At 41.4% G+C, this 27180-nt stretch overlaps 1 protein-coding gene across 1 annotated transcript; it reads right to left on the bottom strand.

The window, feature by feature from the left end:
* On the bottom strand, nt 1-17472 carry DAZL (deleted in azoospermia like). Its single transcript, XM_033165865.1, has 11 exons — nt 17374-17472; nt 13134-13268; nt 11678-11769; nt 10639-10690; nt 10096-10162; nt 8093-8223; nt 6592-6669; nt 5795-5845; nt 3983-4084; nt 2645-2743; nt 1-876 (listed from the first exon to the last, which is right to left on the bottom strand). Exons 1-11 carry the CDS (start codon nt 17374-17376, stop codon nt 823-825), a joined length of 864 nt encoding a protein of 287 aa, XP_033021756.1. The 5' UTR covers nt 17377-17472; the 3' UTR covers nt 1-822.
* Between the last annotated feature and the right edge of the window lie 9708 nt (nt 17473-27180).

Here is a 27180-nt window from a genome sequence, read left to right as displayed (position 1 = left end):
TCCACTTCAAAGAGTTTATTTTGTGGAATTCTTCTCATACAAAACTAAAGTCTACATAATTAAACAGTTTTACAAATTCTTTGATTTAAAGTTGGTGACCAGTTTTAAAAAGCACAAGATCACACTGTATAGTACTCATTCTTTCCACAATTTTAAGATATGGCTATTAGCCAAGATGGCTCAGTATAAAAAAAATGCAACTCACCAAGTATAATTAATACTGTTAAGTTACATTCTTGAGTACACTTTTAATTATCAGTTCTCAAACTGATAAAACTAAGCAGCACACACAGTGAATGAAGTCCCCACTGATTGAAATCTTAAGGCAACACTGTACTTATGTACTTCTGGCACTAATTGAGTTGCAACTGGATGTCTTCACCTGATTCAAGTACAGTTCTAAAAATACCTCTGGCAAAAAAAACTTCGTTTTTTTAAGTGTGAGCTGGAAGTAAATAAAAAGTACTGAAGGTACATGTTAAAATGTTAGAAGCAACTGCCAACATGCAGAAACATACATATTTTAAAGCTTAGGAATAAACACAACTTAACTCTTTTTTTAAACTGAACTCAAGAAGTTTTCTGGTTAGAAATTTAGAACAGTGAAACATCTAGACAAGGTAAAACAAACATTTCTAGAAATAGATAACACACAACATTCTAACATGTCTAGAAATAGATAACATATAATTCAAACAAACTCCAACTTGAAATAACTTTTGCCAACAAGGCTACATAATTGTCAAGTGCGTTTTTATATATGTATGTAATCTCTCTCTTTTAAACGCAATAGATGAAGCACTTCAGGCCAGTGTCATTAAATCAAACAGATTTGAGTACAGCTCTGCTTCTTCTAAAATGATGTGCCCTTTTCTCCTACAAAGGTGGCAAGGGGGATGGAGAAAGAGAAGAGAGAAATTAGAGCACAATTATACTTTTCATAAAGTTAAAAAATAAAGCTTTAGAGAACAATTCATTTTAAAGGCATCTTTTCATGTTATTAAAGTATATAGAGAATGCTACTGAAAAGAGAAGAAATTGCACTGCTTTGACACATGCATCTTCTCATGAAGATAGCAAGTCTCCTCTTTATAACAGTATTTAAAATGTGGATGTGAGGTAACATGCACCATCTCTAGCGTAGCTTCCTTGTGATGTGTGAAGCTGCTCTCAGATAACCTTATTGTCTAAGGCTGTACTATAAATCGCCACATCTACTGGTATTGAAATAACATCCTGATAAGTGTTTCAATAAGGCAATATACCCGTCAACGAAAGTTGGGAGACTTAGCAGCTTCTCTGAGGATAGTTCAGCTGAACTGATACTTTACAGATAATTTGCAGTTATGGTGTAGAGCTCAGCTAATTCTGCAGAGCCTGCTAACAATCCAGGAGGAATCTCCCATGCTAGACAATCAACGATCCAGGGGCAGAGTAAACAAATAACTGGAAAGTACTTCTTTCTTCCCTCACACCCCCACCAGTGAAAAAGAGAGGGGGAAGAATTTTTGTTTTCTGGTGGCGTTTATGTTGTTGATTTCCCCTAATATCTTTCCATATCAAAAAGGAAGCTTTTATTTATTTAAAGGAGACTCTTTTTGCTTGCTAAATGGAGAAATTGGTGAGATGAGGGCTTGTGGGGGGGCGTCGGGGGGGGGAATGGAGAGGGAAGAAGATTTAGCTGGCTGCCTTATGCTGAAATGGGAGATTGTGAGAATGATGCATAGGGCGTTTTTCAGTAAGCAGTGCAAGCAAATGCATGTCTACTCACAAGCAAGCCCTACTTAATTCAATGAGGCTTACTCCCCGAAAGTAGAAGAAAGTTTAGTTGAACTCAGGGGGCTTATGCATGCACAGAATCCATTATAAGGCCCTCCACCACCGCCCCTCGCTGCTGCAGGGAAGCACGGCACACCCTCCTCCCCGCCACCACCACAGGGAGTACAGTCGGGAATCTCTGCTGCTGGGGGAAGTGCGGTGCACCCTCTGCCGCTGCAGGGAGGTATGGCAGGACCCTCTGTTGCCATGGGGAAGTGTGGTGCACCATCCACCACCAAGGGGAGGTACAGTGGGAACCTCTGCCACCGCGAGGAAGCCCGGCAAGCCCTTTGCTGCTGCGGTGAAGTGCAGTGCACCCTCCACAACTGCAGCCAGGTATGGTGGAACCCTCTGCCACTGTGGGGAGCCCCAGCAAAGCCTTCTGCCGCCGCAGATATATCTTGTGATATATCGAGATATTTACCTGGTGATATATTATGATGTTGAAAACCATTTATCGCCCAACCTTACCATCGCCTAAACAGTTGTATTTAGTAAGAACATTTCAATGCCAAATTAAAATGTGGCAAGGCGGCTTATGAAGGCAAGTGCTTATTTGTAGTTGTCACTGTCAAGTCTGCAGTCAGAACATGCAATTATCCTGATTTCTTTAGGTCCCAAACAGGAGCAGCAGTAAGCTTTAAAGGTTGGCTTCAACTTACTTTTACTCAGAATAGCTCTATCAAAATTAATTACCATGACCAATTTAGGTACATTAATTTAAATGGGTCTACTCTGAGTGCAAGTTAGTTGACCCAACGCTTCAACAAACTAATAAAATTCAAGTGATTTGATCTCTCCTAGTAGTCTGCAATCATATTAATACCTTAAGATAGTCCTCCTGAGTTACAATATTGTTCCTCAGTCTGTTGTCTGGATTACACAGACATGACACGACTGTCTGTATGCTTCGGTCCACAGATTTCTAAAGTAATTAAATTTTATTAGTTTATTTTCAATACAGTATGTACACCATAGGTAAAAAAAAATGGTTTTATGTACAAGACCTTTGCTGCAAAGCTTGGTATCTCCAAAATCAGATCTTTATTTTCATAACCTTTCTAGGAACCACTTTGGAAGACACCACAGCACTAACACAAGATGAAAGTTTTATTAAAACCATTCCTTCTCTTTAAAAAAATACCCTTCATCTACAGTGAGGATTTCCTAGTGTTAAATAAATTATGTCCCACATAGCAGTCTTGAAAATAGTCTTGTTAGATTAGGTAGATCCTACCAACAATAACATTATCAAAATCAACTTTTGCTTGATTACTGCATTCTAGAACTAGCAACTAGGGAAAGACAGAGAGAATAGAACAAGAAGTAACTTACAACCCCAATGTATCATTTGCTTAAGGGTACAGGGTGTTTGGACAGAATGAACTGAGTTTTTACTATGATTAAAAGTTACATAAATATAATGATTGATCTGGAATTATATGGACAAAGTTCCAATACAACTCCAAATGCAGAGGTAACAAAATAGTAGTATACTGCTGACCTGTGAATATTTACACAAACTAAGTACATACACCATCCAGGGGACAAATATGAAGGACACATTCCCCACCTCTATGGGACTCATCCTCCACTTAAAAGGTTGTTCAGACATGCAAACATAGAACTTCAAAATGGCAATATATATATATATATAGAGAGAGAGACCATGCTGGGGTCAAAGGTTTTAGCAGTAAGCCAGGATTCATAGAGAAACAAGTGTACATCTCTGGAATAGAACGCATTCTACTTGGCAGAATACTACTGTAGCCTCCTGCCCATTTAAGGTATTTAATCATCTTGTGTAGTAAGAAGCAAGTAGATTCTGGTCTGGCCAAGGACCTCCAACAGCAGAAATACAAATCCCATGCTGACAAATTTAGGCCACATTGCTTTAATTATCATTGCCATGCTACTTTCTCCAGCAATGGGCTCATGCATAGGAGAATGCTAAAATGTAAAGGCCAAGCATAGGACAAGATGCTGAATGAAGCAAGACAATAGCCTTTTCTCATTTAACTCGAGTATTTCTATTCACCCTTGGCCACAAAATACTTCAGGAACAGAGAGAAGCAATGCACACACACACATCCCTTTTCCATACTCTGCATTTCCTTATCTTCTCATGTTCCCCTTTGGGGATGTTGAAAGAAATCATGGGTACCTTTTGTGGACTGTTTCCACAGGACTGTGCAGTCTCGGCCATAGAACACTCTGCCTGTTCTGCGCCTACCTCCAAATCACCACCATAATTCATGGTATAAGCCTATGTAAAATACAAAGTATAAGAGTTAATATAAATTGACAGTCTATTCCAGAAATGGTAGTATTATATGCAAGCTATTATATGAAATTGTGACCTTTTGCTCCCACACCAGTTAAAAGTTTGAAGGGTTGGATGGGCCATCCAGTAATTATAATACAACACACTGCTTTGCACAGCACTCCTACCCTACCAGCCTCAGCATCTCTTGGAACCCATCATTCCCCCCCCCCCCCCAATCTACAGCTATCACTCACAGAGCCAGTCTGGACCTTCCACCTCTACTTCTCTATACTGCTTGTTGTAAATATTGAGGGTGGCAAGATAATTTATGAGGTGCTGGACAGTCACTTTATTATGCATCCTTAACACACCTCAAAATAAGCTCTCTCGTTAGTTAGAATAGGATAATTAAACAGGAATGTGGCAGCTATCAGAAAGTTATGTCCTTATTCTTAAAATAGCTTTAACCTTAGGCTGGCATAGGAGCAACTATAGAGCCAGTAGTCACCATGCCAGTGAAGATAAACAACAAACCAATCCCACGGGTTTTGATCGCATAGTATTTATTCATTTTTATTTTTAAACTCTTTTAACATGGATTGAGCTGTATCTTTGTTTACACTGAAGCGTATGACATGGAAGAATTACATAAAATTAAAATAAAACAATAAAAACTCAGATAAATGATTCTGAATATATTAACAAAGCTATGTTGAAGTATATATACAATAAAAACAAAATCGAAAATTCTTTCTAGTAGCACCTTAGAGACCAACTGAGTTTGTTCCTGGTATGAGCTTTCGTGTGCATGCACACTTCTTCAGATCATATATAATATACAATATTACAGATATGAAATAATGTATAGTAATGGGTATTTGTATAGATTGGTGACCATAAGTAAAAAGTATTTTCATAGAACAATAACTGCAGAGTTGGAAGGGATCACAAGGGTCACCTAGTCCAACACCTGCAATGCAGGAATTTCAGCTACAGCATCCATGACAGATGGCCATTCTAACCTCTACTTAAAAACCTCCAAGGAATCTTCTTTCTTGTAACTTGAATGCATTAGTTCGGGTCCTAGCTTCCAGAGCAGGAGAAAACAAGCTTGCTCCATCTTCCATGTGACAGCCCTTTATATATTTGAAGATGGCAATCTTATCTCCTCAGAGCCTCCTCTTTTCCAAGCCAATCATACCCAACTCCCTCAACCATTCCTCATAAGGCTTGGTTTCCACACACTTGATTATCTTGGTCGCCTCCTTCTGCAGGTTCTATCCTTCCTAAATTGTGGTGCCCAGAACTGGACACAGTACTCCAAGTGTGGTCTGACCAAGGCATAATAGAGCAGGAGTATTACGCATATACAGGAATTTATAGGAAGAGGGGGAGGAAAAATTCAAATATGCACTTCATGCACACCTGACTGTGCTGTCCAGTCCATAGATTTTTGTGGCTTTCTTGAAATGTCTAGTGTAAAGGATGGGATCTAAAATTTAACTTTTAATCTTCACGTGCCAGATGCACAACTTCAGTACTCTGCCGAAAAACAGACTGGGAGCCTTTTCCAGCACTCACTTCCAATGTAGAAAAATCCTTCCATTTTTAATGAGACACTATTGTGGCAGTACTTCAGTATCTGAATTATTTTTTGTCAATTTAATTGTTAGCAATCAGGCTTAAATACATGAAGTGTGACCCTCTTACCGGAGGCACAATATAGTTTCTGGGTTCTCCAGGTGGCCATTGTGGTGGAACCTTAAAAAATAAATAAGATGTTTCAATATGCAGCAGCCTTTAGCAGTAGACAGTTCATTTATTTCAAAAAATTTTTTTTACCTCAAAGTGTTTTTTTTAAATATCAGTCCTAAGATTCACAATAATGCTATGTGTGAGCAGAAATCTGAATGTATTTTCACCAAGTTTATGAAAATCTGTTGAATCAGAATTTGCAACACACTGGATACTATAAACAGAATACACGATCTCTTCAAAGAGGCGGGAGGAGGAGAGAGAAGAAGCAAGCCATCTCAGTGATAGAATTGGACAAGGATAGGGCACCAAGGGTTGTATCCAACTAAGTAATCCCATTGGCGCAAGGACTTTTGCCTTTGTAGCAGGACATGCCTCACTGTAGCCAACATTTTATTCTTTTTAATGTGAAGTTTTATTGTAAGTATTGTCAGGATTATTTACAACAGACTAAAAAAGGTCCTATGTTTAAAACATCTCAGTGACCACAAAGGTAAATTCAATCAAATATCTATTCAGATATACTACCACCACAGCACTCAAGACTACTTCCATTTTGTTAACTGATCTTATAGCAATTTATTAACAAATCTAAATCAATTTATAGCCATTTATTCACAAATCTAAATCAATTTGAACAATCTGCCAGACATATTTAAACTAAGTATTCATCTAAAATTAAAGAGATCAGGCTTAATCAAGCTTGGCTTTCACATTTCAATAGTAGAATTGAAATGTATTTCAACACAAACCTGATAGTTGTAAGCAGGTTGAAACCCTACAGGTACCTGTTGCTGAATTAATAAAGCTGGTGACCCATAAGGATATGCCTGAAAGTTTTAAAAAAAACCTATTGTTAGGCAAAAGTATATTCTTACAAGGAAAATATAACCTGGCAAAGTGTCAGGTTAGCTACCGGTAGTAAATGTATGGTCTGGTGTATACCCAATAGCAGACGATGACTTGTTAACCATGACACAGCCTCATGCATCCTCTTCACCTTCATGCGTGGAGACAGGAGACTGTATACTTCTTAATACCAGTTGTTGGGAATCATGAGTAACTTGTGTGCTATTGTCTTTGGCCAGATCCAGCAGAGCTCTTCTTAAGTTATTTAAAACTTCCTATTCTTGCCACATCCAAACTTGGCAAATATTTTCCTCAAATCACAAGTTCAACAACAAGAAGAAGAAGACAGGAAGCTTTAAATCTCCTCCCCTCACATGTAAAGGGGATGAGAATGTGAGCCTGAGGTTACTGCTGGTTCATTTATGTTTAAACCAAATATGTCTCCACAGGTCTAAGATAAGTTTAGTTAAACCAGATTTGAAGTGGAAAGGACCTGCAAACATAACTGTATCTGAAGCTCTAATAGCAAGACACCACACAAAAAGGCTGCTGTCTTGAGCGAACTGACTAGTCAAGAGGAACATATAAACTTTGACAAATTCAAAGCTGCATTTAGTTTAGTTGAAAGCTTTGTTTCAAAAGGTAAAAAGGCTGCCGCTAGCACTTCAGCTATTTACTGTACCAAGAGTCCCACCCCATATGAAATAATTCATGAGAATCCCACCTTCCCTGATAGACAACTTAGAAGATTTACATGCTTCTGGAAAGATGTCAATTTGGAAGATTAGCAGCTTTGGGTTTAGATTAACAGTTTGTGTCATATGGGAGGCACAAACTACATGAATGTTCTGTGTCAGGAGAATGAAGCCTTTACCCCACGTGTATTTTATGTTTTCCAGTTCTCATGTCATTTTTCAGAAGTATTTTAATCAGGGCTTTTTCAGCCAGAAGTAACTGGAACGGAGTTCCAGCTCCTCTGTAGCGTTGCTGTTCCCCGTCACAGCGCTTGGTGCTGTGCTATAGAGGCACCATGGCACTTGGAGCTGCGTGATGTAGGCAGCGGCAGTTACCGTCGTGATATTTTGCCATGATGAGCGAGCGAAGAAGAGATGTCCTCCCACGTGAAAACAACTTTAGTTGGTTGCTCCCCCCCCCAAAAAAAGGTTCTGGAACCTTTTTCTAGAAAAAAAGCCCTTTCCAAGTCATTGCAATAGACAAGGAAGTAAGGAGTAATGGTTACAACATGCAACCCTGATTCTTGTAGTACTGCTTAAGTCATATTTGTCCACAATTTATGCAGAAAACATTGAATCTTTAAATTCAATTTTTTTTAGTAATCCGAAATATAAAATAGCTGTGGAGTGCTGTTCATTTGTATTAAGGGCCTACTTTAGAAAATGTTACCTGAACATATTGTGTGACAGGACTCATAACAGCTGGAGGCTGCAAATATGCTTCCTGGTTGCTCCAAACGCTGTGGAATTGAGGTGTGGGCGAATTAATCAGCACTGGTCTCGGTGGCACATGATAGGCACCTTGAACACAAGGGAAGCATTGAGAACTCTCATATACAGTAAGCCCACAACTTACGTAGGGGTTATGTTCTGGGCATAGTGCCTAAAGCCAAAATCACATATAGTCAAAACACATTGGGTGCAATGGTGGGTGCGATTGCCAAAGTTTTTTTTTTTCCTTGGGTGCCCACCCCCTTTTCAATTGTGTGTGGTTTTTTTAATTGCCAAGCGTGTAAAGCTGAATGTGCACAAGTTAAATGGGCCTAAGTTGCAAGTGTATTGTATTTTAAAACACAAGTTTAGGCTCCTTTATCCTGAAGGAATTGTACAGCTGGTACTGTAATATTTTTCTAGTTCCACAGAGGTCACAGACAGTACTAGCAGATATGCCACTAAACTACGTCATGCACAAGAGTTACTCTTGTGAATGCACATTCACCAAGTAGTAAATCTCACTGTCTTCAATGAGGCTTACTCCCTAGCTAGTGTGTTTAGGATTGCATCCACAAGAAGCAGGGGCGTCGCTAGGGGGGTGCGGTGGGGGCGGTACGCCCCCGGGCGACAGGGGCCACAAGCGGCGGGTGGGGGCGACAAGCGGCGCCCCTCCCGCCACTCCCCAGGCAACGCCGGTCACCCCGGGAGCAGCAGCGCTGCACGGACGGGGTGCTCCCTCGGCCGTGCGCTGTTGCTCCCGGGGCGAGCGGCGGCGCATGGGGGTGACAAGCGGCAGCCCCTCCCGCCATTCCCAAGCGCTGCCGCTCCCTCCGTCACCCCAGAAGCAACAGCGCACGGCCGAGGGAGCACCCCGTCCGTGCAGCGCTGCTGCTCCCGGGGTGACCGGCAGCGTGGGGAGTGGCAGGAGGGGCCGGCGCTTGTCAGCCCCACGCGCTGCCGCTGGCTCCGTCCCCCCGGGAGCAGCAGCGCACGGTGTGTGCGGTGCTGCTGCTCCTGGGGCAACGGAGCGAACGGCGGCACGTGGGGGGGACAAGAGGCAGCCCCTCCCACCATTCCCACACGCTGCCGCTCCCTCCGTCACCCTGGGAGCGGCAGCGCACGGCCCGACGACGGAGTGCGCCTGCACGCGCAGGCGCACTCTGTCATCGGATCGCCGCTTCCACAGCCTCCTTTTGAGCCGGAGAGCTTAAAAGCGAGCTCTTCGGCTTAAAAGAGGGCTGCAGAAGCGGCGCCGGCACCCCCGGAACCGCCCTGGGGGCGGAGCGTCATGACGTCACAATGTGATGTCACGACGCCCCGCCCCCGGGGCGTTTCCTTTGCCGCCCCAGGTACCGCGGAGCCTTACTCCGCCACTGACAAGAAGCAATCAAACACACACCCTACGTGAACTGGGTGGGGCACTGGAATAGCATATAGCTGTCTCTCCACTGAACTCAAGAGAAAGGAACTGCCAGCTGAGGAGAGTTTTGCCGTGTTGGCAGTCCCTGCTTTGCCCAAACAGGAAGCTATCACTGAAGGTTCTCCTGCTGGTGGAAAGCTCTGAATCAGTGTTTTAAGACAGATCACCAGTGGAGATCTTCTGGATTCAAAACTTCATGGATGCTTGGGCCTTTCAGCTATGTCAACCTAAAGAGTCTAGCAATAAGCCAGAAAACACCCATGAACACCACATTCTGCCATGGCTAGCACAAGCAAGCAAAGCTTGGGACATCTTTGCAGGTCTTCCCTGCTGTTCCCTGGGAAGAATTACAAATGCTCTGTAAAAATATTTGGTTTTATCAGCAAAACAACACACTATGGTACAAATCTGTATAAGTTATTTATGTTTAAATTCCGTAATTATTGCTGTGATTTATACTTATAAATTATAGTAACAATATTAAGTTTGGTACTACAAAGTTTCACCTGATATAGTTGAACACATTTAACGATACTCACATAGGTTTGGGTGTTTTCTTATTGCAGGTCCTAGTTTGAGTTTCTTCCCATGAAAGTTGATTTGTGACTGAAAAAAGAGTTATTTGAGTTTGATCCCTACATTTTCTTAATTGGGATAAACATTGCAGACTATAGAACATACAAACGCCACAAACACCTGCAACTGCTATCGTGGTATGTCATTCTAATTAGTACTTTATTATAATCTATTTTTTCTAGAAGTGTTAACTGACAAATTGGAAGCAGCAAATATATTCTGTAAAATAAGCAAAAAGGCGGAAAAGTACAAAACAAATGTTTTTACCACACTGGTAGTGTACTGATACACTAAACACACATTTCCAAAGAAGTTTCTTTTTAAACTTATTTGGGCAAAGAACTTTGATGTACCTTGATCTGGTGAAGCAGCTACAGAAACTTACTCATTTCTTCAAAGAGTAAAATTAGTTTTCAGGAGTGATGTACACTTGTCAATAAATCATTATTTTTCAATAGCAATTTAAAACCTGCAAGCATTGTTTGATAATACAAATGACAACTTACTTCTACTATTTTCTGTACATCGACATTGTCCAAAAATGACACAAATCCATATCTGCAAAAGTAAGTCAAAATTAGCTAAAGTAGTGTACCTTTCAGCATTAGTACCACCACTTAAACTGAACCTCATAAACTAGAAGAAAAACATCAATGCAAGTACAATCCCAACGAGATGAAGAATGGATGACAGCAGTTATGTTCCTGAAAGTTGGGGGTGGAGAGACACTACTAATTTCTCAAACCTGATTGTCACTTCCTTGTAATTCTCAAAGTAAAGGACAAGTGGATTTATTGATAGCCACATTGCTTAATAAATTCCACTTATTTTGAAGATTTATATCCCACCCTTTGGCTACAAGATCCCACAAAGTGGCTTACAATATTAATTAAACACATATGTATTATTTTATTTGTTGCATTTACATCCCACTCTTCATCAAATTGTCTGAGGGGGGAAAAATCAGGGTGGATTTGATTTAAATCAAACCGATTTAAATCAGCTTTTTTAAAAATTGGCTTTTTAAAATTTAAATCGGCTTTGATTTAAATTGGATTTTTTTAAAATTTCAATCCACCCTGAGCCTTACTGACTAGTGATTTAAATCGTGATTTAAATCAGTTTGATTTAAATCAAATCCACCCTGGAAAAAATAAAATGCTGTAACAGATATAAAATACACAGCAGCATCAAATGTAAAACAAGAACAGTATTCTACAGGAGGTGACTACTTTAAACTCATACATAATCTCTTCCAAAGGCCTGCAAACATATTTAGTAGGACAAAATCAAAACATTATTACAATAAAATACAAAGACATCAGATAAAAATCAGAGAGACACTAAACCATTTGCAGTGTTCATGGCTGGAATTTACCAATTCACAGTTCACAGAGATCTATGATGTACTGATACCTCTAATAGCAACTGATACTTCCTGTGCTTATCTTACCCCATCCACATTTACCCTAGCAGCCAATAGGCTAATTTGGTATGACTGACACCTTATTAATGGTCACATTTTTATCAAGGCAATCTACTCACCCCTTGGACACACCAGTTCTGTCAGTGATTATTTTCACTTCTTTAACAGTGCCATATCGTGCAAAGAAGCTCCGAATTTCTGTCTCATCCATCTAGAGTACATTACACCATATGAACAAAGGCATAGTGAAAATCATTGCAGTATCATGAATCTAACAAGTAGACTTCAAAATTGTTTTAAGAGTGTTTGCAGCAAAATAATTAACTCTCAGCAGTTTATGATCTTGCAGCAACAATAAATTATTGTTGCTTAACAAAGTGCTAGAAGCTGAATGGAGCCTACATGCCTATTCTATGTGCTAGCAATATGCTGATTGACAGTATTCGAAACTCCCATTGTTCTAGGTGCATTTTGCGACAGGAAATTTCATTAGCGCGAGCAGTTTATGAGCTCTAGGTGCAGTACTGCGCCTAAGATTTCAGATTAAAACTGCAGAGTGGAAGGAAAGGAGACCTTTTTCTGCCTCCCCACTACTAGCTACTCTTTGAAGACTGGAGAAGAGACCATCTTAAGAATATTAGGGGGTGGGCAGGGAAAGGACTAGACCATGTGAAAAATGAACATAATATTTTAGCTGCAGTTCATTCATTTTCAGCTTTGTATTCTTATTTTAAAAAGCACGCCTAGACATTCCGGTGTTGTGCCCATAACCTAGGTTTAAGTTGCCATTTTGCTCCTAGATTTCATGTATCAGTTTCTAACACTGCTGACTGAGGATATCTTAAAACTTAAACAAGACTTAAAATAGCTAGCTTTACTCAGTAGCATAAGAACAGAATGTAAAGGGGGAAAGGCTGTATGAGTGAGAACTGGAATTATCCTTAGTATGATGGGTTTGAGCTGGGGGAGGTTGAGAAGTACTGAGTCTCAATGTAAGAAGGCAGCACACTGCCTAAAAGTTCCCAATGGGTTTCTGAGGCTTACTGCATATATTTTCTTCAATGCATCCTGAGCACAAGATATTTCTCCAAGAGAAAATAAGGTTGTAAAAATCATTTCTAAAGGCTGTGCAGTTTTTTTAACACCAAATTAGAGATATTTTGAGTAAAGTAGTAATGCTACTAGCTCTCCAGCTGCATTTGAAGATCTTGTGATTACAATGTGTCAAACATGTGCTCATACTCTGGACAGCCACTGATTTTTTTTTTATTGTGGCAAGATGAAAATTCTTAAGTGAGTAATGTATTTAAAAGCAGCACTAATGATAATACTTCCACATAAAGCAACCAAATAGGAAATCTTAAGTAATATCTGGGCTAGAGTAGTTTTTCAGTGCAATCCTATGCATATCTAATCAGAATTAAGTCTCCTTCTTAAGTTCAAAAAGACTTAAGTTCCCATAAATGCTTATTATGCCTTTATTGTGCATATACTCATCTGCCCCAAGTCCTCAAGACAGACCAATGCACCAATTTTAACAAATCTTAATAAGCACAAAATAAAAAGAATACATACCCGAATGTCAATTCCACCCACAAAAATGGTATTTGGCATGATTTTCCCTTCAGGCAGAACATAGCCTTGGCTTGTTGCAGGCAACTGAGCATTTTCTTCTCGGGTAATGTTTTGGGAGTCTTGATTTGCAGCAGACTATGAACAAATTTTATATACCATTTTATTAAAAATTTCACACTTGTTTATTAGACATTTTCTGCTCTGTGTGGATAAAACTAACATGCAGAACAGAATACCAAGTGCATTTTTCTAGCTAACATCAGGATTCTTTTTACCATCCCTTGACGTTTGTCTGCAACATGACTGTTTTTGAATATTGCCTTGGAAAATTTTAAGTACTGTACCGCAGAGAAAAAATATTGGTCCTATTGTAGATTCATTACAGTCTCCAAGCAACACATGCCTATCCAAAAAACATTCGAAACTCTTAAAATCTTAAGACCTCGATTTAAGAATTAAACAGAACATTTGAGCGATTCTGTAGTTCTGTGGGGTCTTTACAAGATCAAAGGTACCTGTCCCTACTAGTTGCAGAGTGGGTTGTTGGGGAAAGTGTTGCACTACCTTGGTGGATTGGGCAGCTGGGGTGGAGGCGCATACAGGGCAGCTGCCTTGCTCCTTTCTCCCCACTTTGTCCCACCCCACCTCGGAGGCGCCTCATGTCCAATGAATGGCGCTGCTAAAACACCACGCTTGGCGGCGGGGCTCACAAGCTGGAAAAAGCAAAGTGCAGGCCAAGCAGGTTAGCCCGTCGGCACACACTTTGCTGTTTCCTGCTGCTTGGGTTGTGGGCGGAGCGTCCCTCCTGCCCGATGCCTCTCTCTCTCCCAGCTCCCTTTCCTCTCCAAGCGCTTGCTCCCTCATCGGCCTCGTGCTCTCCCCTCCGGCTACCGTTCTACTGTCAAGCAGCTCTTACTGTTCTTACCCAGTTCATCAAATTATGTGACATAAAAGTTCCTCCCTCCCTCCAATGAAGGAATAAGGCAGGCCCACCTCTCTTCCCCCTACTGTTGCTTTAAATCGCAGCTGACTTTGGGTCAGCATCCCCAAGCCCTTACTCCACCTATCTTTCCTCTACTCCAAACAAAATAAAAATAAAAAAATCCTTCCAGTAGCACCTTAGAGACCAACTAAGTTTAGAGACCAACTAAGTTTGTTCTTGGTATGAGCTTCCTGTGCATGCACACTTCTTCAGATACACTGAAACAGAAATCACCAGACCCTTATATATAGTGAGAGGGTGGGGGAGGGGTATTACTCAGAAGGGTGGTGGGAATGGGTGATTGGCTGATTCCTCTACTGTTGCTTTCTCAAACTCATGGAGCGCTAAGGGGGCTTTCCCCCATGTCTGTTGTTCTTTGCTTTCCCCATGAGCTCTAACCCCCAGTAGGCAAGCCAGCTTTAGGAGGGAGGAGGGGGAGGAGGAGGGGAGGAGGGGGAGGAGGAGAAGGATCCACATATTGGACATGCCTGCCCTAGAATTACAGTATTGTAGTGTTGGAAGGGACCCTGAGGATCATCTAGTCCAACCCTTTACATTGCAGGAATATGCAGCTGTCCTATCCTTTTTAGATTTGCTCTCATACCTCATTTGCCCTCCTACACACACACACACACACACACACACACACACACACGGTTGCCTCAGGTGCTAGTCCTACACAGAGTGGACTCACTGAAATGAATTAAAAATCCAAAATTTAATTTCAAAGGGTCTGCCCTAAGTAGGATTTAGTTGGATGTAGCCTGTTGTTATGACCAAAGTATCTTACCCAAAAATATCTGCTAAACTAGTTTATCTAAGTGAATTATTCTCAGGGTGGTGGGCGGGAATCATTTATTTATAATTGCTTAATCATATGGGACTAAATTGCATTATGTTGTAAGGACCTTTCATAAAATCTTATAATTGTAAAAATGGAAGGGACACCAAGGGTCATCTAGTCCAACCCCTGCAATGCAGGAATCTCAACTAAAGCATCCATGACAGATGGCCATCCAACCTCGGATTACAAACTTCCAAGGAAGGAGAGTGCAAAACCTCCCAAGGGAGTCTGTTGAACTGCTGAAGGGCTCTTGCTGTCAGAAAAGTTATTCCTGATATTTCATCAGAATCTCCTTTCATGTAACTTGAAGCCATTTTGTTTTCTATCCTCCACAGAAGAAAACAAGCTTATCCTATCTTCCTTATCGCAGCCCTTCAAATATTTGAAGATGTCTGTCATATCTTCTCACAGTCTCTTTTCCAGGCTAAACATACCCAGCTCCTTCAAACGCTCCTCATAAGGTTTAATTTCCAGACCCATTATCTTGGTTGCCCTCCTCTGCACACATTCCAGCGTATTAATGTTCTTCTTGTGGTGCCCAGAACTGGACACAGTATTCCAGGTGTGGTATGACCAAGGCAGAGTAGAGTGGTACATGATCTAAAGACTAGACGTCTGTTGATGCAGCCTAGAATAGCATTTGCTTCTTTTGCTGCAGCATCACTGTTGACTCATATTGTGGTCTACAAAGACACCTAGATCCTGTTAACATATACTGCTGTTAAACCAATTGTCCCCCATCTTATATTGGTGCAGCTGGTTATTCCTGCCTAAGCATAGAACCTTTCAGGCTGAAAGGAACTGGTGGGACTTAGAAGAACAGAAAGGAAAATTCCTTCTAATGGGCTCCAGCGTTACTTGCTGCAATTTGGGGCTTGTTGCAGGCGGGGGGGGGGCACCTATGACACCACCTAAATCCACTGTACTTATGGCTGCTCACAGAAGCAGCATGCAGGTATGGAGATTACATCTTCCCTTATTGCTCCTGCTTTGCACTATTCTTGGGTGCTTTTGCCAGGCAGGAATAGGTGCTTGAACTGTCTGTGGTTGAAGCAAGAAAAACAAAGAACATGATGAGGCATTAAGCAAAGCAGAGGTGGAGCCTGAGGTGCCAGGAACTGAGTTCCTTCCCACCCCTTGGGAAGGGGGGGGGGAGAGAAGGACAGTCGGAGGGGAGGGGAGGACCTTGGCAAATCGACAGGACTCCCACATGAGGAACAGCAAGAGGGACGGCAAACTCAGTGACCGCCCGGGCAGCAAACACTTTAACTATGCCACTTATTTTTCCTTTTTAAAAATCATTTCAATGTGTGTTGGGGGGGGGGGGACAATAAATTTTCCGCACCGGGTACCACCTGACCTTGCGAAGCCACTGACAAGCAGGAGGCATTTTCATTGGGCAAGAGATGCCTCGGGCTGCAAAGCAATCGCTAGGATGCTTAGGAGCCTTGCGGGCTGCTTGGGATCCCAAACAAAGTGCGCACTCCCTACACCCTCCCCCCCCCCCCCGATCTCGCATGGCAGGCCGCGGCGCTACCTCCTAGTTGACAAGAGTTAAGTAACTACTTGACATGTTTCATTCCAAAAAGAAACCAACCATACAATCCCGTGAACAGGTGCCCCGCACCCCTTTGATATTACTGACAACCGATGCTCGTTATTAAGACACTTCACGTTAGCAGCGAACCCAAATTGAGACCGTTCTCTTCAGTCGCAAAGCGGCAGGGCCTGATGCGCGTGCGCAAGGACGCATCGGCGGTGCCCGCCATTCCTGCGCGTTTGGAGCCGCTCGCTTCGCACACACCCCACCCCCACAAGACACGCGTGCTCAAATTCACCGTTGGAGAGGACTACTCTCTTCCAGTTCCAGACACCCAACAAAAAACATTCGCTGAGGGGGGGACTCTTCCTTTCTTCCGCCGTTTTGCGGGAGGGGCAGCGCCTTCAAATAAATTTTTTTAAAAAAATAAATCGCAGCGCGACAAAATGGTGCCCTTTCCCCCCTCACCGCCTTCTGTCTTCCCTCCTCGCGCTCTGCGGAGGCCTTTTCGACGGCTTTTCACGAAGCCTTTCGAGGCTCGCTTCTCTTCTCTTCCCGCCCCCCCCCCAGCCTCAACCCCTCAATAGGTGCGGAGAAGGAGCCGCCTTCGCCCAAGCCGCTATTTCGTGGCCGGGTCGGGTCGAGCCGGCCTCTCCTCTCCTCCCCTCACAAGCACCTTGGCGCACGCGCCACCAGATTCCGAAAGGGGCGACGATCGACCCCGTTCCCGCTTCCCTACAGGGACTGGGGGAAGCTCTCCACCGGACCCGGCTCCAATCCCCCGATTTAGCCCTCGCGGTTCTCTGAAAAGCCAACGAAGTAAAAAACGTAGTTGCCCCCTGAACTTGGAATACCACCTGTTAATTTAACTTACCATCTTATAGGGCAAACCTTTGAACTCGTTGAAATGGAAAACAAAGGCTTTCTCCCACACACACACTTTAAATAATAAATAAATGAAAACACCCCACCACAACAACCTAATCCACAAATTTCCCCTCCCCTCCCTTTAAAACATGTGAGCAGCTGCTCCACAAAGCGCCCCTAGAGAGAGACCCCGCCCACGGCTCTTCGCCACACCCAAAAGGGGCCAAGGCGGGACTTGCTCACATTTCCCCCCCCCCACCCCCTTCAATTTTTAGCGCTTATTGGGTTTATTTTTTTAACCCGAGAGAGTCTGCCATATAGCGCTGTCAACCTAGAGAGGTCGTATATGCTAGATGAAGGAAAGATAGCTGGTAAGTGGTGAACCAAGCTATTCCAATAGGCAAAATTGATTTTTTTTTTTCTGTGTAAGAGACAACCCCTGGTGCCAGTTCTGACCAGGGAATGCCAGGCTGGGGTCTGAGTTAAGAAATTACAGCACAATCCTATGCACGTTAATTCAGAATAAAGTCCCACTGTGTTCAATGGGGTATAGTTCCCATAAATAGGAACAAAGCATGAAATGGCCACCTTTAAGAATTACACTGCCTTTCAATTAATTTCCAAACAGTGATTTTATTGTTCCTATTTTAATTTTTGGAATTTTGAAAGGACTGTTTAGAAGTGAAGAAAGTTATATTACAAGTCATATTGCACCTCCAATGATTTTATTGTACAGGTAAGAAGTTTCTTGCTTCTCACAGTCATAAAATACTTTTCTCTATTATTATTTTTAAGAAAGGAAGGGCACCGTATGGCCTGTAGAAAAGATTGCTTGCATTTAGGATAAATGACAATATGGGGAGGTGTGATTTTTCTGTGATGGTCTTCCTAAATGGAGTTATGAAAATTAAGAAAGTTGTTTCCTAAGTAACCTGGTAGAAAGAACAGCAGGTGCCTCAATGTTCTAAAGAAACATCTGGATTCAAGAGGAACAATTACCATTCTAGGGCTGACATAGGTCTGAATTTTCCCAGACATTACTGGGATTTCAAAGGCAGAATTGACGTCTGGGGAGAATTTCTGAAAGGCGGCGCATTGTCCTGGATCTTAGGCAGTCAATCGAAAAATGCGGGGTTATTTTTGTGTTTTTGTCTTTAAAAATCTCAACAACTTTCGGGGTGTCCTGGTTTTTACTTTTTGAAATATGGCAGCCCCAAGTTAGGCTGTCAAGGAACAGTGACATATCCTTCTTTGTGATATCATTAACATGGTTTAAAAGTCAACTAGTCAGAGAGGTGTCAAGTGAGAACAGACAGAGATGAAGAGAGTCAGTCTAGGTTTGGCTGCTGTTTTGGGAAGAAGGGGGAGGGCTCTTATGGTTCCATGGACAGCTCACCCTTCTCATCTTCACCGCTTTCTATAAGAGGTGCTTTGGTTCTTGTGGAATTTTTAAAAGCTATACTTGTATTAAGGAAAGAATGGTTTGTTTTCATAAACAGATAAAAATATTGGCTCATAATACTACTGTTTGGGGTTATTGGTTTATCTGAAGTTTGAGGAACTATCATTCAAAGTCACAGAAGTACTTTAAGTTGTGTTCATCACCTAATGGTCAATAAATTTTGAATTAAGGAACGTGTAAGCACATTTCCTCAGATAAATTTCAGTCAAGCTCCCTGGATGTTCTACTTTTATTTACCACTGTCCCCACCACCAACAAAACCTAATTACTTGTGGCTATTAAAAGAAAAACATGAAGTCATTGTCCTCACCAGTTTTTTTTTACTAAGATGAAAATGGCTCCTGCCTTCCATCGTTTTGGCCAATGAGAGCAAAGGCACAGGAATAACAGGTAAGCACCAGACATTTATTTTTAAGCTTTATTTTGATAAATGTAGCTTTATTTTATTAATGTTCAGTACAATTAAATAACTGCAAACAGATTAGGTTATCTAGGGTATCAAGGTCTTCTACATTGATTTACCTATGTCCCATGTATCCTTAAGCCTTCTCAACATAACATTTTTTGCTAAGAAGTGGGATAGATTTTTCCCACTTTGACAATGCATTGTTGTGGTTGTTCAGTCGTTCAGTCATGTCCGACGCTTCGTGACCCCATGGACCAGAGCACGCCAGGCACGCCTATCCTTCACTGCCTCTCGCAGTTTGGCCAAACTCATGTTAGTAGCTTTGAGAACACTGTCCAGCCATCTCATCCTCTGCCGTCCCCTTCTCCTTGTGCCCTCCATCTTTCCCAACATCAGGGTCTTTTCTAGGGAGTCTTCTCTTCTCATGAGGTGGTCAAAGTACTGGAGCCTCAACTTCAGGATCTGTCCTTCTAGTGAGCACTCAGGGCTGATTTCTTTAAGAATGGATAGGTTTGATCTTCTTGCAGTCCATGGGACTCTCAAGAGTCTCCTCCATACATACTGTTAGGTTAATTGAGAGTCCTAATCCATGACAATGATTGTGAATTTGGAATCAGGGTGATAATCAGTGTGATGTGTATATATGTTGGCTGATTACTGAAAGATAAAATCTAGGTTACTTTTTTTTTTTTAACAGGATTTGTATAGTGCTTAATCATCTAAGGTTATTATGATCAGAGGCAGTGTTTGTTTTCAATCCATCATATTTTAATTCTGCCCATGAGTTTAGCAGCATGCATGATGTGACCTCAAGTCAGTAAACTTTATTACTGAGCCAGGATTTGAATATTTTAAGATATAAGAAGGCATAAAGCAAGGGGTCTGCTGGCACTGCTGCTCTTTTTGTCCATAATTAATGTTAGTGATGTGTTAAGGGAATATTATTTTTCACCAAGCTGAGGATCCCATCCTGTGTTGAAAATGCTATTATTTCAGCCCCAAATAGGCGTGCCTAGTTTTGTATCATACACGGTTGTTTTGTATCATACACAGTTGTTAAATCCTGGATTTCACTCAAGATATAATCAACAAACATTTCACACGAGGGTTCTGTTCCTGCCCCCCATGTGTGTCAGCATAAGCGTAAGCGCTTAAGTGTGCCCCATTCCGCCCTGCCTCCATTCTGCCCCACCTCCCACCCCTGTTCTGTCCTTTTAGTGACATGTTTAGTGACATCTTCAGTCACTTCTGGGTTCACCACTGTGCACATGCGTACAATCGTGTCATTCAGACATGTGTTAATCGGTGGTTGCCTGTGTATCCATGGCAGGAGTGAGGACCAAAAGTGACCATCCAAGTTTTTCTGTTTTGCCCTTGAAACTTTCCCAAGGCCAAACATCTTTACTAACTGCCATATACCCTCATTGAGTGTGTCTGGCTGGCTTGAATGTGTCCTAAACTGTGAAAATGCCTTTTGCTTGCCTGGATGAGGTTGGAGAGTTGTGGGGTGGGGATATGTAAAAAATCTGACTTTTGCGTGGCTGGAATGAAGTGTGTTGTACAAAGGTAAAAGTCACATCTGTTGCTTGGTCATTTTTGCTAGAAGGCTGCCCATATGAGACTGCATCCCTTGGTCTGAGAAGGATACCTCACCAAAGGGCTAGCCAATTCTAAAGCTGCTGACAGCAGAAATGAATTGACTGCATAGGATCAGATTATATTTTTCATCGTAGGGAGATAGAAAAGAGAACATAAGTAAATAATTGTACAGTATAGATGAGGGAATTTCAGCAAGTATAACTTGACAGAAAATGCCTATGTAATTGTGGCCACTTTGATATTATGCATTACACTTGGGAGTTTGGGATCTCCCCAGAAGAGGCGAAGGCGGTAAAGAAGAAAAACATGAAAGGGAACTGGTTTACATATAATTCTTTACTGATAGAGGAAAATAATCAAGTGACACTTAGGAAGTACAAGGAGGTTAAAGATCACCTTTCTGGCTGGCTTGATTATCATTAATTATATGAAACTTTTAAACAAGATAGGAAAATTGGATTTGCAAAAGATTCATCCAAATTCAAAACAGAAATATTAAATAATAACACCAAAATAATATCTAAAATGTACCAAATCCTTCTTGAATGGAAAGTCAAGGAGGAGGAGGTTAAGGAAGTCATGGTCAGATGGGCGCAGGATATCGGTCACCCTATAATGTTAAGTCAGTGGGAAAGCTTTGGAAATCAACGATGAGGTTCACTGCATGCTATAACATCAAAGAAAATATACTTAAGATGCAGTACAGATGGTACTTAACCTCATCAAGGCTTTCCAAAATGTATAAAAATCTTGCCAGTAATTGCTGGCGATGTGGGGAAAGCAATGGAAACATGTTCCACATGTGGTGGACCTGTAGAAAGATCAAGGAGTTTTGGAATCTAATTTATGACGAACTTAAGAAACTTATGGGAGTAACCTTCCTAAAAAAACCAGAGGCTTTCCTCTTAAGCATTTTAGGCAGCGATAGCCCAGAGAATTTAAAAGATATTTTTCTATATGCAACAGCTGCTGCACGAACACTGATACCATTGAATTGGAAGGGGGAGTGCGCTCCGAATGTAAAAGATTGGCAAAATAAGTTTCAGGAGTATGTCGGGATGGACCAACTGACCAATAGCTTGAGAGGAAATAACAGACAGGTCTTTGTGTTAAAATGGGAGAGATACAGAATGTATTTATAAGGCATTAACAACAGTATAAAGTCTATGGCGGCCTTTAGATGCAATAATTGTATGGTATAAGTTGAGACTATGTTATGATCTTAGATTGTTTTCGAAATGTTATAAAGGAAAAATGTTGACTACTTTTGCAAGCAGAAGTGGAATACTTATGGGAAAATATAGGAAATCTAATTAATTGGAATAACGTTATAATTCATTTTCTTTTGGACATTTTTTCTTTCTTATTTTGTGGAATAAGAATGAATAATATGTAAAATATATATATATAAAGAAATGTAAAAGGTGGGTGTTTGTGACCGATCAATCTTCTCCGCGCAATTTTACCGTGGAGCTCAAACAGAGGAGGCATCAACAAGAAAATGTAAACACTACATAGAAACTATTTGTGATCATTCAGAACAGCAGTAATTAATGATAATGCAGTCATTCTGGCATGGGCAATTAAAATAAACATTTGTGTGGCAAAAAAAAATCATTGTCTCTATTTGTACTCTAATGAATACAACCAAACTTCATTATTAGTTTGCAATTCAACTATTTCCCTTTGAAATTCTTCTGTTGGAAAGACTAACACTGTTCTATCTTTGGATCAGTATTGTCTATGTTGGCTGCTTCTCTCAAGCTGTTCTTTGTTCAACCTACAGATTTGTAAATGGATTTTAACAAAAATACCATAAAGTACAGGGTGCTGTTCTCCAAAGTAAACTGAGTCTGCAAAGGCTGCTTATTATGCCACTGCTCTGGGATGTGGAGCAGCACAATAATATTAAATAACTGTTTGTGGAATGTGTAACTTCCAGAGGACTCCTATCAATCTTTTTCTTTTTTTGCACTTTGTATAACAGGAATGTTCTAATGTCTACTATAGCTACAATCCTATTTAAGCATACAGTAATTACTTTAGAGGAAGTCACATTGAACTCAGAAGATGAGGCTGCATGTCTGGTTTAAAGAGAATGACAGGGAGACAAAGAAATGCCTAGGTTCATGGACTTAACACAAATCCAGAAAAATGTCATTGAATATCAGTTCCACATTAAAAACCATTTTTGAAACTCCCATCTATTTCAAAAGCAGCTTGCCATGCTGCACAAGGTCTGGTGATTTAAAAAAGCAGGGGAACTATGAAAGGTTGTTGTCGTCCAGTCGTGTCTGACTCTTCGTGACCCCATGGACCAGAGCACTCCAGGCACCCCTATCCTCCACTGCCTCCTGCAGTTTGGCCAAACTCATGCCAGACTGGCATGAGTTTGGCATGAAAGGTACTAAGGCTCACTAAATGAAATTCACAGGTTTTGGAGCCTGACAATTGTTTAGTATTTCCATAACTCATAAAATAGACGAAAGACCTGCAAGGTGCAGGGAATGACAAAAGAGGACAAAACAATCAGCAGGTATAAAAATGTGTAGCATAGGAAGTTAATAAGATGTTGAAAAAAGGAAGGAACTTAGTTATGTGTAATATTATTTTTTTGAAAAAGGAGGGATTTTGACAGTTGCCATTTCAGTCGATGATTGTTTTGGATTTATAGGCAGAATAATTGTTGCAGGGCTAAGTAATAATATCATTATAATATGGTAATTTAAAAAAAATCCAATCCAAATACATGGGTTTACTGTATATTTGTGATAACCTTTTAAAACTTTTATCCTTTAAAATCCTATGACATGAACATACAAACTTTAACATTTTAAATATATACGCTTTTGTTTGTGTTCTTACATTCCAGCCCAATAAAATTCTGCAGTCTTACTCAGCTTTCTCTGATTCAGTGTTCTAAGCACACAGATAGACTCTGGAAGCAGCCACATGGAGCTGTTATGGGGAGAAACATTCAGTTCCTACATCTTAGATTTCTCTTGGAGCCACATGTCCATGGCTACCTCTCTAGGCATACTGCATGGATTTATTTATTAAGAGTACTTTTAGTCCACCTTTTATCATATGATGCCAGGGTGGGGTACAGTATAGTTGAAACAACAAAAAAGTTTCTATATAGTTAAAAGACCAGGTAAAAACATAACAAAACTTTAACTCCCATGCAGTTTAAAAAAAACCCCTACTCACGGACTCTTTAATGCATACAGACACTAGTATCTTAACAGTAGCTCAGGCAAGATAGGCCTCTAAAGGTAAAATTAAAGGGACCCCTAACCTTTAGTCCAGTCACGGACGACTCTGGGGTTGCGGCGCTCATCTCGCTTTATTGGCCGAGGGAGCCGGCGGACAGCTTCCGGGTCATGTGGCCAGCATGACTAAGCCACTTCTGGCGAACCAGAGCAGCACACGGAAACGCCGTTTACCTATTTTTCTGATCACCACTGCTAACCAAGCAAAACTGAGACACAGAAGTGAACTGCAATCAAATGAAGAGCTGCTTAGATTATTATGAGGAAGCAGTCTGGTAGACCACTCCTGCGCATGTGATTGCAGGTCCATTTTTTGATGGCATCAATCAAATATTCTTGTGAATTTCCAGCTGGGCTTCACAAAATCATTAATGGCAGAGTTGAGTCAATAAGGACATGGGGGAAAAACTATTTTTGTGAAATGCTGTTATTCCTAAGCATAGATTTGGGTGGTGGACGGCTCACGTTTGAAGGCTATATTTATTGCTTCTGCATTCTGCATAGGGCAAACAATTTAGTCTCTACCTAAAAGAATGGGCACAGATCTGACAGCAGAAATGGCAATATATTCATAAACTACAGTAGTAGGGTTTTCAACTTCCCAGCTTATTCTGCTACTGACTTTAAAGTGTCTGTATTTCAACAAAGGGACTTCAAAGGGAGACTGCACTGTGAAAGCGTTCAATTACAATTCATTAAGAGGTTCATTGCTGTTATCTGTGAACTGAATAGGGTAAAAGGGTTTTTGTTACACAACCGATGTTAATTGGCTTCATTAGCAACAATAGCTGTTTTGTGAATGACCACTGTTAATTATATAATTATGAAAATTTACCTATCAAACCACCTAATCTACCTTGCACCTTTGTTAATATAAAAGTACGCAGTTTTTCTTTATTCTTGTTTTCTACCTACCAAGGAATCTGTGTGTTTCACCTAAGGTTGGAGAGAGACTTGGGTAACAGCAGCTTCTTCCATTTCCAGAGATGGGAAAAGTTGTGGATTCCACCTTCCCAAAAGGCTCTGGTGTAGCCAAAGACATGCAAATCGCCTAAAACGCATCCTAATGTCTGCTACATTTCCCCTTCTTAAGACTACTGTATTACAAGATAAAGACTCATGGCTTTGCCACCAGCTAACTCCCCCCTCCTCCCCATTTGCTTGGTTATCATCTAGGCTGATGAAGCATTCTGGAGAACTCAAAAGCTTGCACACTGTTTTGTTGCATTTATGCTTGTTCCCTTTCCCTGTGAACTCGCTATTTATAATCCCCTCCACCAACTATATAACTGTGGCAGGGTCATGTGGCAGGGCCAGTCATGCGCTGTTGGCTTAACTTCACATGGTTGTTGTGAGCACAAAAATGGGGAAGGGGAGAACTGTGTGTGCCAACGTTGAGCTCCTTGGAGGAAAGGCAGCATTAAAAAATGTAATAATAAACACATAGTGCATCAGATGAAGTGGACTGCAGACCTTGAAAACTCATGCTACAATAAATGTGTCTTTAAGGTGCTAGAATAACTGTTTTTGCTGCAACAAATTAAGACAGCTACCCTCTGCAAATGACTGCTTCTGTTTGTTTTTTTAATGCTTCAAAACCAAGGATGTATATTTTTAGTGCGCTCAGGACATAGAAGCCAATGATGTCCCAACACAGAAAGCTTTTAACTTGCACAGTAGAAATGAATGCAGAGTCTACCTGTGAGTTGGACATGTGTGTTACATACAACCCACATATGTAAAGGTGCAATGCAGGCCAGCAGATGACCTCACACATGGACAAGCTTATGTGGGGCAATGTGGTCCTTTTGTTACCCAGGTCCCAATCTCTATTGGGCTTTCATCATCTAGCCCATTGCTTTGAGTTCAGAAATGGACTGGCAGCCAGTGCAGCTGTTTTAAAACCAGGGAGATAGTTTCTATTGCCTGGTCCCAATTTGTAGCGCAGCAGTTACATCATTTTGGAGTAACAACAGCTTCCAAGCACTCTTCAAAGGTAGTCCCGCCTACAGCTCAGATGCAGCAATCTGATCTGAAGGTACCCCTGACCGTTAGGTCCAGTCACGGATGACTCTGGGGTTGCACGCTCATCTCACTCTATAGGCCGACGGAACCGGCGTTTGTCCGCAGACAGCTTCCGGGTCATGTGGCCAGCATGACTAAGTCGCTTCTGGTGAACCATTTACCTTTCCGCCGGAGCAGTACCTATTTATCTACTTGCACTGCGTGCTTTCGAACTGCTAGGTTGCCAGGAGCAGGGACCAAGCAATGGGAGCTCACCCCGTCGTGGCAATTCGAACCCAGACATCTGAGGCCTGGGGAGTACTAATTACCTTTGCCCATCTATAGTTAACCATTACGCTACTATCTAAAGTGGTACCTTGGTTCTCAAACTTAATCTGTTCTGGGAGTCTGATCGACTACCGAAACCATTCGAAAACCAAGGCGTGGCTTCCAATTGGCTGCAGGAGCTTCCTGCACTCAATCAGAAGCTGCATCGGACGTTTGGCTTCCAAAAAACGTTTGCAAACTGGAACACTCACTTCCTGGTTTGCAGTGTTTGGGAGCTGATCAGGAGCCAAGGTACACTGTATTTTATTGTATTTTAATTATTTTGTAAGCAGCCTCTGGAAGTTCAGAAAGTTGAAAGGATATAAATATTCCAAAGTAACTGAATAAAAAAATAATACCTGTGTAATGTTTCCCACATAATGTAGATACTCATGTGATCAAGTCACTTGTTAAATCAATTATTTTGTTTAAAAAGTATATCCAGGGGGGTTTTCAGCCGGAAATCACAGGAACTCAGTTCCAGCAACTCTCAGGTGGGCGCCATTGTTATTATAAGAAAACAAGGGAGGCGTTCATGGTGAGTTCCGGCATCTCTTTTTCTAGAAAAATAGCACTGAATATATCACAATTTTTGAAATGCTTATTGCAGCAAGAGTCTAATTTAAAGAACAATCTGGTTTAAACAGAGAGAAGCTGCTTGGTACCATATACCACACTATTGGTCCTTCCAACTCACTGTCTAGCCTCATTGGGGGCAGCTCTCCAGGTTTTAGGCAGGTATTC

The sequence above is a fragment of the Lacerta agilis genome, chromosome 12 (genome assembly GCF_009819535.1).
Source record: "Lacerta agilis isolate rLacAgi1 chromosome 12, rLacAgi1.pri, whole genome shotgun sequence".
Lineage (NCBI taxonomy): Eukaryota > Metazoa > Chordata > Lepidosauria > Squamata > Lacertidae > Lacerta > Lacerta agilis.
This window is presented reverse-complemented; position numbering and strand designations above follow the sequence as displayed.

Excerpts from the sequence above, each read along its gene's own strand:
- DAZL (XM_033165865.1), bottom strand. Across the intron at positions 10,691-11,677 it reads AGAACTGGTGTGTCCAAGGG|ATATGGATTTGTGTCATTTT; the intron begins GTGAGTAGATTG and ends TTACTTTTGCAG. Across the intron at positions 8,224-10,095 it reads AAGAAAACACCCAAACCTAT|GTGCCTATCATGTGCCACCG; the intron begins GTGAGTATCGTT and ends CTTGTGTTCAAG.